Genomic DNA, 12,993 nt, shown 5'->3' with positions numbered 1-12,993 from the left:
GGCTGCTAGTTCCCTCGGAGCTTGATTTCTATGGGCAGCGATTATTTCTATAAGTTCCTGCCAGCTATCTTGTTTTGGGGGTTCTATACGGGGATAGAGTCCTACTGCTGGTGCTGAGGGGATAGGAAAACCCGGAGGACTATAAGAGGGAGGTTTTTCACTCTCCCCTCTTTCTTTTTCTTCTGATTTATTTTTGGGGGGTTGATGCCTTTTAGCAACCTCTGTCTCATTTTTTAAAACAGTTTTCCATATAGTCCCTATCCCAAGTAGGGTCTCCCCCTCCTTCCTTGGTTGTTTTTCTTCACTCTTCACTCAAAGACAACTTAAAACTTCCTCCATATGGCCAATCCCCATCAGACCAACCGTACAAATCGCTACTAAACGTTACCGCGTATCTGTCATCTCCTGTTTCCTTAATTACAGTGTCTTCCGGCGAGTCGGGCGGCACAATGGGATCTCCTACCTTCTCTCGTTGCTTTACTACCTTACGGATTCTTTTCTCGGTCTCAGGATGTACTTTCATTCTTTCAGTCGAGAGGTCTTCTTTCTTTCCTTTTCTAGGAGCTGGGCGCGAGCGCCCTGCTCGACTAGAGCCGTTTCCCATTCTTCTGGGTGCAACGTCTCGCGATCTTTTCTGAAATGAGAGTTAGGACAATCCTACAAAATATACCGTAATTTACAAAGCGCTCACCGGTGTTCTCTCTTCCGCTCAGCTCGGGGTCTCCTTTTGCCTTTTTGTTAGTTTAGCTTCTTTGCGGTAGCTACCTTAAATTATGCCTCACCCTCCAGGGGATCTCGGCAGCTCGTCCCCCTTTCAGCTAGGACGGCCTAGGCACCTTCCTCCTTTCAGCTAGGAAGGTCCTTAAAATTCCTCTTTTCTCTTTAAAAGTTAAATTTAGTTCTTTTGGATCTCGTTTTTTTTTAAAAGAGATCCTGCCGACTACGCCAGAATCTGTCAAGGAAATTTTAGCTTAAATTAACTCAGGCAGAGGCTTTCAGAGCCGTGCTTCGAGAGAATTTTATTTCCTAACAAGATATCTCGGAGAGTCCGCTCAGCCCGCACTGAGGCAAAACTCTGACTTTTACAGGAAAACTCGCTCTATCTTTATACAGTTGAAACAGGAATCTAAAACACACCACACAAGTACATTAATCATACATTCTTGTAAATGCAATCAAAGCAAGAACTTTATCTAAAACACCTCATATGAGCATTAATCATACATCCTGTAAATACAAAGGTCATTTCAGGAGGCAGACTTTTATCTTGTCCTTCCATAGTTTCTCCCTGTCCGTTTTCTGATAAGCAGGGTATCTGGAAACTCATGTAAACACTAGACAGTCATGTATTTACAACATTCTTTGTTCCAAGATCTGAGGGGTTTGGGTGTTTTCTTTTCTAGCTCCACTAATTTAATTAACTCAGCAAGAAGTGAACTTAACCCTTTCCTAAAAAATAGGGCTTAGATCATTTTCTTCCACATTAATAAAGCTTTGATCATGACATGGTTGTAGCTCACACCACACTGTATATATGATAGAATATTAGTATAAATACAGTGCAATTAGGTGTAATGAGGCTTTGAAGCGTCAAATGTTTCTGAGGGCATTTTGACTCGAGGCCTTCCTTGCTTCTGGTCAATTTTTAGATCACTGGCTGAAAAAGGAATTACACCAGAATCAAAGGCTGTGCTCAACCAAAAGTCAATCTGTCATTGAGATTCTGGGTGCAGCTCCTCCTCTCACTAACCATGCTGTCCTGGAGCCTTAAATGCAGCATGATATCATTTTAGCAATTTGACATCTCTTGTTAGATTGCTGTAGCTTAATGTTCTCTTGCAATCTGAATTTTCAACAGCATCATCTGTAAAAATGACAGTATGACACTGAGAAAATGCCTTGTCAAACTGCCTCTTTTATATTGCTGCAAGATGGTTTCTGCTTTGTGGTGCCACTAAAGTAACAATGAAAATGCAGATTTGGTTCACAATCTGACTTCAAAGGGGAATGGTGAGAGACCTTCTAGAGGATACTGTCCAGCTCGAGACACCATGAGATGGAACTTCAGTGTGGTATACAGCCTAGTGCAGAAAATATTCAAGAGGCCTCCTGGACACTTCAGCAGACATGTTTAAATGTGAGAAAGTGGCTGCTCCCGTCTACTTTCTCAAAGTATTTACAATTTATTGATGGAGGAGAGCTTTGTACATGCATCTAATCGTGTACGTACAGACTATCTTCAGGTCTTGAGTGAGATTTGTAACCAGGCAGTATAAATAAGTTGCAAAAGCAAAATACTGTTTTTGGAAATCTGGAAAAAAAAACAGAAACTGCTGGAAATACTCAGCAGGTCAGACAGCATCTGTGGAGAGAGAAACAAAGTCTGCGCACATGGTACGCCCCGGAGAGGCCGCAATTCACGGCTCAATGTTTCAGGTCGATGACCTTTCATCAGAACTAAACCTGAAACATTAACTCTCTTTCTCTCTCCACAGATGCTGCCTGACCTGCTGAATATTTCCAGCATTTTCTGTTTTTATTTTAGTATGAATACGACGCTGCCAGCTACAAATAGGTACTGTAACGACTGATTTAAGATTAATAGCTAGAGCATGACTGCAACCTTGGTGAAATTGCATTATTGGGGTAAGGGAAGTGCAAGCACAAACTAAGGTCAATTTGAAAATTCGCAAAGTTAGAAATTCCAAGAGAAAAAAGTTAGGCTAAAATTTAAGGATTGAAATCGGATGAAGGTCTACTATAGTAGGTGCACATTTAACAGGTTATTCACATTAGATATCTTTGCTGGTGTGGCATGGTTCAGGGGGTTCTATGTTGAATGCTGTGGATCAGCCTAATTTTGCTTTAGAACAGTCAACAGGAGAATGCCACGGAATGTATTGTTTAGAGATGTTACAACCTATTACCAGTAGCAAAATGATAAATATGCAAGGGTGTCAGTAATTTTGATGGAGTAACAGTTGCAAGTGGGGTTGTGTCATTTTCTGAAATTGGTCAGGAGCTGTGTAATTTATCTTCAACAGAGACAATCAAGAGAAGGATGACTTTGGACTGTACCAAATGTGATGAACTGGAGCTTGAGAGATTCCATAATCCTTATGCTTCAAAAGCATAGAATCATAGAAAATTATGACACAGAAGGAGGCCATTCGGCCCATCGTGTCCGTGTCGGTCAAAAAGGATCTACCCAGCCTAATCCCACCTTCCAGCACTTGGTTCGTAGCCCTGTAGGTCACGGCTCTAAGTGCACATCCAAATACTTTTTAAATGTGGTGAGGGTTTCTGCTTCTACTACCCTTTCAGGCAGTAAGTTCCAGACCCCCACCACCCACTGGGTGATTATTTTTTCCCTCATCTCCCTCTAATCCTTCGACTAACTATTTTAAGTCTATGCACCCTGGTTATTGACCCCTCTGTTAAGGGAAACGGGTCCATCCTATCCACTCTATCTAGGCCCTTCATAATTTTATACACCTCAATTAAATCTTCCCTCCGCCTCCTCTGTCCAAAGAAAACAACCGCAGCTTATCCATTCATTCCTCATAGCTAAACATTTTCCAGTCCTGACAACATCCTCGTAAATCTCCTCTGCACCCTCTCTAGTGCAATCACATCTTTCCGGAATGTGGTGACCAGAACTGTACGCAGTACTCTAGCTGTGGCCTAACTAGTGTTGTATACAGTTCTAGCATAACTTCCCTGCTCTTATATTCTATGCCCTAGCTAATAAAGAAAAGCATTCCATAAGCCTTTTTAACTACCTGTACTGATTTGGATTTTGTTTCTAGTGAAGGAAATCTTGTGCAGCACTTTTTGTTGGCTTATTTTTACTAGAATGAACAGTATTTTGCTTGAATCCACAAACCAGTTTTCATGGCTGTATAGCCAAAGCAAGGTTTTTGACTCATTGAATTTTATTTTGTGTTCAGTAATCTGATACTTTGACAATTCCTCATGAAATGTTAGAAATTTTTGAGTCAATCTAATATTTTATTTTGTTATATTTAGTAGTGATTTTATAGGATTAAGCCCTTATTCATTTTCATTTGATGTTTGGTTTAACACAGTGGTCCCTCCCGAATGCATTCATGACAATTATTTTAAGTTGTGTCATGATAGAATAGCAAATTTACATCATGCATTAAACTGTTCAATGTTGCATTTTTAAAACTATATGACATTCTGAATAATACTGACGCAGAATAGACACTGACATCAGCAGTGGGTTAACATAAAAAAATTGTTGAAAGTCCTTAGTGGTAACACAATAGATTTGTTAATTCTTTCAGCTTGTGTGCACTATACCAAAGAAATATCTCCTGAGTTGCTAGGCCATATTGATGATTAAAGTTATTAAGGTGATGATAAAAGTAGAACAAAAATAAGGAAAATGGCCCCAAGTTTCCACACGCGGCAAAACGGGCGCCCCTCCGAGCTGGGCGCCCGTTTTTCGCGCCGAAAACGGCGCCTGAAAAAAAACGCGCTATTCTCGAGCGCTTTGCAGCTCGATGTCTGCTTGGCGTGGCGCACGGGGCGGAGCCTACTACTCGCGCCGATTTTGTAAGTAGGAGGGGGCGGGTACAATTTAAATGAGTTTTTTTTCGTGCCGGCAACCCTGCGCGTGCGCGTTGAAGCGTTCGCGCACGCGCAATGTGAAGGAAACATTGGCACTCGGCCATTTAAAAAAGTGCTACAGAAAAAATGAAAATTTGTTTATTGAACCCTTGCAAAGGCTTGTATTTTAATTTTCTTGATATTTCTGTGTGTGAGGGTGAGGAAGTGCATTCTGTAATTAAAGATAGACTGTGATAAACAGGACACATGCACTTGTTTGAGACTATTCAAATTCTTTGTAGCTGTTCAATTTTTAACATTTTTTAAATAAAACCACATTGCCCTTCCATGATCAGCACTGAGGCTTCTTGCAGCTTTCTCCCCCTGCCGTCCGTCGGGCCCGACGGCAAACGGCTGCCTCAAGTAATGAGGCTTCCTGCAGCCTTCTCCCTCCCTTCCCACCCCCTGCCGTCGGTCGGTCCCGACGGCAAACCGCTGCTTGAAAGGCCTGCCTGAAGCACTTTCACACAGGTAGGAACATGGTTTACTTAATCTTTTCTTTGCTTATAAATTTTTATTCAGGTTGGATTTATTTGTATAATATTTGTATAAGTATAACTAAGGATTTATTGTAGAATTTAATGACTTCCCTTCTCCCCCCTCCCCCCCCCCCCCCCCCCCACCTCGTTCCCGACGCCTAATTTGTAACCTGCGCCTGATTTTTTAATGTGTAGACAAGGTTTTTTCAAGCCTACAAAAATCTTCACTTGCTCCATTCTAAGTTAGTTTGGAGTACGTTTTCACTGTGGAAACTTTCAAATCAGGCGTCAGTGGCCGGACACGCCCCCTTTTGAAAAAAAAATTCTGTTCAAAAGTGAAACTTTCTACCTGACTAGAACCGCAGAAAACTTAAATGTGGAGAATTCCGATTTCTAAGATCCTCCGTTCTCCACTAGTTGCTCCTAAAAATCAGGAGCAAATCATGTGGAAACTTGGGGCCTTAGTGTGAATCATTTGAACACACAAATCTGAAATTGCAGACTTTTCAGTGATTGTCCAGCATGGTGTTATAATAAGACTCCGACGCACTGCTTTTCACATATATAAGTCTAGCTTAAAATCAAGGCAGAGAAAAGGAACATTGATGTGTCCTGTTCAGTGGTTGTATTCATAATCAGCATTGAAAAATGCAATTTTATTATAATGACTGGACTTTTTAGCTTTCATTCTAATGGTTATAAATCGGTACTGCAGATTGAACCTCCTTTATCCGGAACCCATGTGACCTGACCTGTACTGGATAAGTGATTTTTCCAGACAAGGGGTGGTCACATTAAATTAGATGGTACAGGTACTGAGCAAGGGTATATCGGGGCTGGCTGGCTTGGGGCTGGGAGTGCGGCAGAGAGATCATGGGGGCAGGGGGGTGGATCGCGGGGTCAGGCCAACGATTGCGGGAGTCGGCAGTGAGGAAGGACTTCAATTTGTTCATGTTGGAGTTCTGTGCATGCGCCACCCGGTGGCCGGGAATGATTCTGGATGAGGGGTGGTTCTGGATAAGGGAGTTCTGGATAAGGGAGGTTCAACCTGTACTGCAATTGACAAGTTGGCAGTGTAAACTTCAAATATATATATAGTGTGATCTTTTCAATATTACTACAGGAAACTCTCAATTATCCGCACACGTAACGGGATTTAAAATTTCGGCCTGGGAAGGTATCGGGCCGCTGACATTGGAGTCCTTTCGGCCCGGGAAGGCATCGGGTTTTAACTTTATAATGTCAATCGCTCGAACAGAGAAATTGTTTACCCGGTATAGCCCAATCCCCGAGGGACCCGGATAATCAAGAGTTGCCTGTATAATATGTGCTTTAAAGAAAAACCCTGGCTTGCACTAATGCAGGAAAGGCTTTTATTCATAGTGCACTCATTTATTTTTAACCTGCTTGTCTTGTCCCATGCATTAACTGTAGTTTTATACTTGTTCCTTCACATCTACCTTTACTTCATTCCAGTTCTTTTATCCTCAATGCCCCTGCCCCGTTCTCCTGTTCTTGATCTCTTGCAGCAGTGAATCAGCCTAGTGCCACATTACTTGTACACCGTCTCCTACAGATTGCAGTATTTGCTGACTCTCATCCTCTTTGATTTAGCTAAAAGAGACTAAAAATACCTGTTTTATTGAATATGCATGGACATCTTGTCAGGTTCATTTTTTCAGGTCTGGAGATTTTGTTCTTTTTGTCACCCACTGTTAACATACTGTGCGCATTCCCTAAGCTCAGAGGAACACACACTAGTGCATCAGTGTGACATTTTCATCGCTAAATTAAACTATCATAAGTTGAAGGTGGTGCTGCAAAAAAATTGATAGATGCGCAAATAGGATGACAAATTTTCAGCAAAAATATATAAAATGCAAGCAGATTCCCTGTAGTATTGGTCCTGATGAGTCAGAGAAAGTGCTGTTTTATAACAATATTGTAGTTTTGACATGTAATGCACAATACTGTATCAGGGCTATTAATAATAGAACATAAGATATAGGAGCAGGAGTTGGCCATTTGGCCCCTCGAGCCTGCTAAAGCGTTTAATAAGATCATGGCTGATCTGATCTTGGGCTCAGCTCCACTTCCCTGCCCGCACCCCATAACCCTTCATTCCCTTATCGTTCAAAAATCTGCCTATCTCCACCTTAAATATATTCAATGAGTCATTGATATATTGATTAAGTCAAATTCTGTTTTTATTACATGCTTATGGTATACTAAAATTTTAATCAAAGCTTTGAAAATTGAATTCCATGACTTAGTTCATTATTCTGTGTAAACTATCGTAAGATGCTTCTATTTTCTATATATACTTTTCCATGTGAATTTACTCTTTATGCCTCACCATTTTTAAAGTTGAGGATACACAGCATGATGGTATCCAAAGTATGGGGGCAGGTATCTGATAGTTTTGGAGAGAGGAGGGGTTTGGTACTCATGTGATGCTCCTGGAGATTGGCAGCATTTTGCTGGGGTGCTAGGGTTTGACAGCATGTGCATAGCCCTTTGGTTTCCCCCACTTCGGAGGGGTACCTGGGGTTTGTCAGTATTGGGGGTGCAATATGATGTTTGGCTCACTGGTGGAGTGTGACAGTAAGATGTTGACATGTGTTTACCATTGTCAAGTGTTGAAGTACAATTTTGCCATTAAAGAATATTGACATGGTTGCACCATAATAAATGTTTCCATAAAAGAAAAGCATGAAAAATGACCCAGGAAATAAGCTTAATGTGGAAAGGAAGATCATAAACATGACTCTTAATATATTAAAGATAGATGTAATTTTCTCATTGAATTATATTGATTATAATGTCTGGTACTGTGTGTAATCTAAAACTATTATCACTGTGGAGTATTGATTTAACTGCATGTTCCAAAATCCAGTGGATGGTGCTTCATGAAAATCTGACCTTGTATGTTCTATGTTTTCTGCAGACGACCTGACACAGTCAAGCAGAAGAATGCTTTTCCACCAAATTTCATTCATTCTCTTGATTCAACTCACATGATGCTAACAGCGCTCTATTGCTACAGGTAAGCTAATGACTGGTAGCTGGACTACAAATTCAACCTCATCACATCTGAAATGTTTGTACCCATTTTCTTGTACTTTTAAGGTTATAACCTCATCACTGGCAAAATATATTCTTCCTTGGGGTGTTGTACTTTGTTCATATTTTTTCAATGGATTTTAAATCGCTTTTGGATCCTTAAGTTACTAAATTTACTTTCCAAATCTACATTTTTCACAACAATGTTCCTATAACTATCTATTGGTGTATTATTATACACTTAATTTTAATCTTGTCTTTACCCAAGTATAAAACAAAACGTTGCAACAGATATAATTGACGATCCAATTACATCATTGCTTCACCAACTCTCTTTCTGGCTGCAAACCAATTTTTCCAGATAAATCGTGTCTACCTAGATTTTTGTTTTAGCTACTAAGTCGGGAATGGCCACCACAACGGATATGTAGGGAAATAACTAAACAGACCGCCTTATATCTGATTCTTTCTTTGTCCTACATTACAATAGAGCCTGTGTAAACTTGGCCCATTGTACAGAAGTCGACAGAGACAAATTAGTTGGGACCTTGCGGTCATTCTGGTCCCTCAGAAGAATTTTGTACATACTTTATATAAGTTAAGACCTCCTGTAATACAATTGTCAGCTGTGCCTCAGTGGGTAGCACTCTTGCCTCTGAGTCAGAAGGTTGTGGGTTCAAGTCCCACTCCAGGGACTTGAGCACAAAAAATCAAAGCTGACACTGCAGTGCAGTGCTGAAGGGCGCTGCACTGTCGGAGGTGCCGTCTTTCAGATGAGGCGTTAAACCCCGACTGCTCTTTCAAATGAACATAAAAGATCCCATGACACTATTTCGAAAAAGAGCAGAGGACTTATAGAAACATAGAAATTTACAGCGCAGAAGGAGGCCATTTCGTCCCATCGTGTCCACGCCAGCCGACAAAGAAGCAATGAAGCTTATCCCCGGTGTCCTGGCCATTATTTATCCCTCAATCAACATAACAAAAAAATAGCTTATCTGGTCATTATCACATTGCTGTTTGTGGGAGTTTGCTTATGCGCAAATTGGCTGCCGCATTTCTCACATTACAACAGTGACTACGCTCCAAAAGTACTTCTTTGGCTGTAAAGCACTTTGAGACGTCTGGTGGTCGTGAAAGGCGCTATATAGAAACATAGAAAATAGGTGCAGGAGTAGGCCATTCGGCCCTTACTAGCCTGCACCGCCATTCAATTAGTTCATGGTTGAACATGCAACTTCAGTACCCCATTCCTGCTTTCTCACTATACCCCTTGATCCCCCTAGTAGTAAGGACTTCATCTAACTCCTTTTTGAATATATTTAGTGAATTGGCCTCAACAACTTTCTGTGGTAGAGAATTCCACAGGTTCACCACTCTCTGGGTGAAGAAATTCCTCCTCATCTCGGTCCTAAATGGCTCACCCCTTATCCTTCGACTGTGTCCCCTGGTTCTGGACTTCCCCAACATTGGGAACATTCTTCCTGCATCTAACCTGTCTAACCCCATCAGAATTTTAAACGTTTCTATGAGGTCCCCTCTCATTCTTCTGAACTCCAGTGAATACAAGCCCAGTTGATCCAGTCTTTCTTGATAGGTCAGTCCCGCCATCCCGGAAATCAGTCTGGTGAACCTTCGCTGCACTCCCTCAATAGCAAGAATGTCCTTCCTCAGGTTAGGAGACCAAAACTGTACACAGTACTCCAGGTGTGGCCTCACCAAGGCCCTGTACAACTGTAGCAACACCTCCCTGCCCCTGTACTCAAATCCCCTTGCTATGAAGGCCAACATGCCATTTGCTTTCTTAACCGCCTGCTGTACCTGCATGCCAACCTTCAATGACTGATGTACCATGACACCCAGGTCTCTTTGCACCTCCCCTTTTCCTAATCTGTCACCATTCAGATAATAGTCTGTCTCTCTGTTTTTACCACCAAAGTGGATAACCTCATATTTATCCACATTATACTTCATCTGCCATGCATTTGCCCACTCACCTAACCTATCCAAGTCGTTCTGCAGCCTCATAGCATCCTCCTCGCAGCTCACACTGCCACCCAACTTAGTGTCATCCGCAAATTTGGAGATACTACATTTAATCCCCTCGTCTAAATCATTAATGTACAGTGTAAACAGCTGGGGCTTCAGCACAGAACCTTGCGGTACCCCACTAGTCACTGCCTGCCATTCTGAAAAGTCCCCATTTACTCCTACTCTTTGCTTCCTGTCTAACAACCAGTTCTCAATCCATGTCAGCACACTACCCCCAATCCCATGTGCTTTAACTTTGCACATTAATCTCTTGTGTGGGACCTTGTCGAAAGCCTTCTGAAAGTCCAAATATACCACATCAACTGGTTCTCCCTTGTTCACTCTACTGGAAACATCCTCAAAAAATTCCAGAAGATTTGTCAAGCATGATTTCCCTTTCACAAATCCATGCTGACTTGGACCTATCATATCACCTCTTTCCAAATGCACTGCTATGACATCCTTAATAATTGATTCCATCATTTTACCCACTACCGATGTCAGACTGACCGGTCTATAATTCCCTGTTATCTCTCTCCCTCCTTTTTTAAAAAGTGGGGTTACATTGGCTACCCTCCACTCCATAGGAACTGATCCCGAGTCAATGGAATGTTGGAAAATGACTGTCAATGCATCCACTATTTCCAAGGCCACCTCCTTAAGTACTCTGGAATGCAGTCCATCAGGCCCTGGGGATTTATCGGCCTTCAATCCCATATGAATCCAAGTCTTAAAAAAAAACCTTGGTAAAAGGAAAGTACTATAAAACTCCATAGAGGGTTAAGTCACCAGTGAATGGGGCAGCAGCAAGAGGACAGAAAATCAGGTAAGTTGATGGTGGCGATGTTCTTCCCCAAGGTGGCTCTTTCCCCTTCCATTCCTGCTGGTAAAGCAAACATGTGGTTTAAATGTGATTGTGGGATACTGTTGCCTGTGAATGTTCAAACTGAGATTCTGGCATACAGTTTTGTGATTAGATGAACTCGGAAAGCAAAGCTGAAAATTATTTTCTGACATGTAATTTTTCCACCCAACATATTCCAACGACACTTTTATAAAATATACCCCTGACGCCTGTTCATGAGATCATTCCTTAATGGAAGATAATTGCCTGGAAACAACTTTGTGATGTATTCAAATCTGTACTGATGAGTTCTATTTCCACCAGAGCATCTCAATTAACATGCATCAACTGTTTATATGCTGCCTTGTTTAATACTTTGCTCCTTTAATTGTAGGTTATCATTTTGAAATATGTATGCTATAAGTAAACTTTCTAAGCTCTTTAAACAATATCTCAGCTTTTCTAGTGACAAAAAGATATTGCTGAGTATTTGAAAGACTCGTCTTCAGGCTTCAACAAAGTAAAATGACTTTGCATATGGCTGCATTTTTTGAATAGATAAAGCAGAATTGTATTTGCTTTTTTGTTCCATGACATCAGTCACTTGTATCGTGCAAGCTGAGTGTGTTTTCAGGCAATTAGAATTGACTTCATTGCAATGTTGCAAATGAAGATGGGCTCCCATGACGGTACAATCATTCCCATCAAGCCTGCCCTGTCCAGTCGATGGTGCAACCTCGCACACCATCCAGCCACCCTTAGTAACACTGTTTCCCGGGAAAGAGAAAACAAAAATAGAGAGAAAACCTGCGGCCAATTCAGAAAAAATGTCTGATTCCATAAGGCAATCAAGCAAGCTCTCGGAGACCCTGCAGTTTTAACTGAATAGAAACTTACCCCATATAATAGGCAATACCCACCTTCAGAAACTTGTTAGATTGCCTTCTAAAGGACTACACAGACCCCATACTCAGCACATAGCTCTGCATGTTGTTTTAGACAATGATTACAATCTGCAAGCAGAAATACTTTCTTTGCTCACTGATTTTATAGACGTGACCTCTGGTCCTGCATTCCTTGTCCATTTTGAATCATCTGTATCCCATTCCTTAATCATTTTTTTTAAAACTCCATATTCCCCTCTAAGCCTGAATTTCTCCAAAGTAAATGACCCGAACTCATGGAGCTTATCCTCATAACTAAGAACCCAAAGATTTGGTATGATCCTGGCCAACCTCTTCTCCGTCCTTTCCAGAGTCTTAATATCCTTCACCATGTCCAGAAACCCAAACTGAAAATATACGCCGAATGTATACCAGAGCCTTATATAGTTTTAAGTGTATTACATCAGGTCAGGTCCATGTGTTTGCATGTCATGTCATTTCATTTCCTACCATCACTTGTATGATCTCTTTATAGAATGGCAAACTAATGTAAGGTTTTAAAAAATTCTGTTAGCAAAAAAGGAAATTAAGATGATATTTATGCATGTAGTTGAGTATGTTGTCGATGGCCGCATCGTGAATCTTGATGACTGGAGGGCAATGCTGTGCGGCGAGGGCAGGCTGATGGAGGACTTTTGTCTTACGGACGTTAAGCATAAGGCCCATGCTTTCATATGCCTCGGTGAATACATCGACTATATCTTGGAGTTCAGCCTCAGAATGTGCGCAGACGCAGGCCTCGTACCTCGGGAGCCTCTTGTCAACAAAGGCAGACATTGATGCGGAGATTCAACACCGCCTCCAGTGCGCCAGTGCAGCCTTTGACCGCCTGAGGAAAAGAGTGTTCGAAGACCAGGCCCTCAAATCTACCACCGAGCTCATGGTCTACAGGGCTATAGTAATACCCGCCTTCCTGTATGGATCAGAGGCATGGACGATGTACAGAAGACACCTCAAGTCGCTGGAGATATATCACCAACGATGTCTCCGCAAGCTC

At 41.6% G+C, this 12,993-nt stretch overlaps 1 protein-coding gene across 3 annotated transcripts in view; it reads left to right on the top strand.

The window, feature by feature from the left end:
• The window catches only part of polrmt (polymerase (RNA) mitochondrial (DNA directed)), a 137,621-nt gene that overhangs the window by 112,319 nt on the left and 12,309 nt on the right, over positions 1 to 12,993 (top strand). For 2 of the 3 annotated variants that reach the window (XM_070859707.1, XM_070859706.1), the window contains one exon: positions 8,062 to 8,160. In XM_070859707.1, coding sequence (XP_070715808.1) covers positions 8,062 to 8,160 — 99 coding nt within the window. Of the gene's footprint in view, positions 1 to 2,495; positions 2,576 to 8,061; positions 8,161 to 12,993 lie in introns of those variants that run through there. The other variant, XM_070859709.1, reaches the window with a different exon arrangement.

Source organism: Pristiophorus japonicus, chromosome 18, assembly GCF_044704955.1.
Source record: "Pristiophorus japonicus isolate sPriJap1 chromosome 18, sPriJap1.hap1, whole genome shotgun sequence".
Classification (NCBI taxonomy): domain Eukaryota; kingdom Metazoa; phylum Chordata; class Chondrichthyes; family Pristiophoridae; genus Pristiophorus; species Pristiophorus japonicus.
Note: the sequence above shows the minus strand (reverse complement) of the source record. Positions and strands in the feature narration are given on the sequence as shown.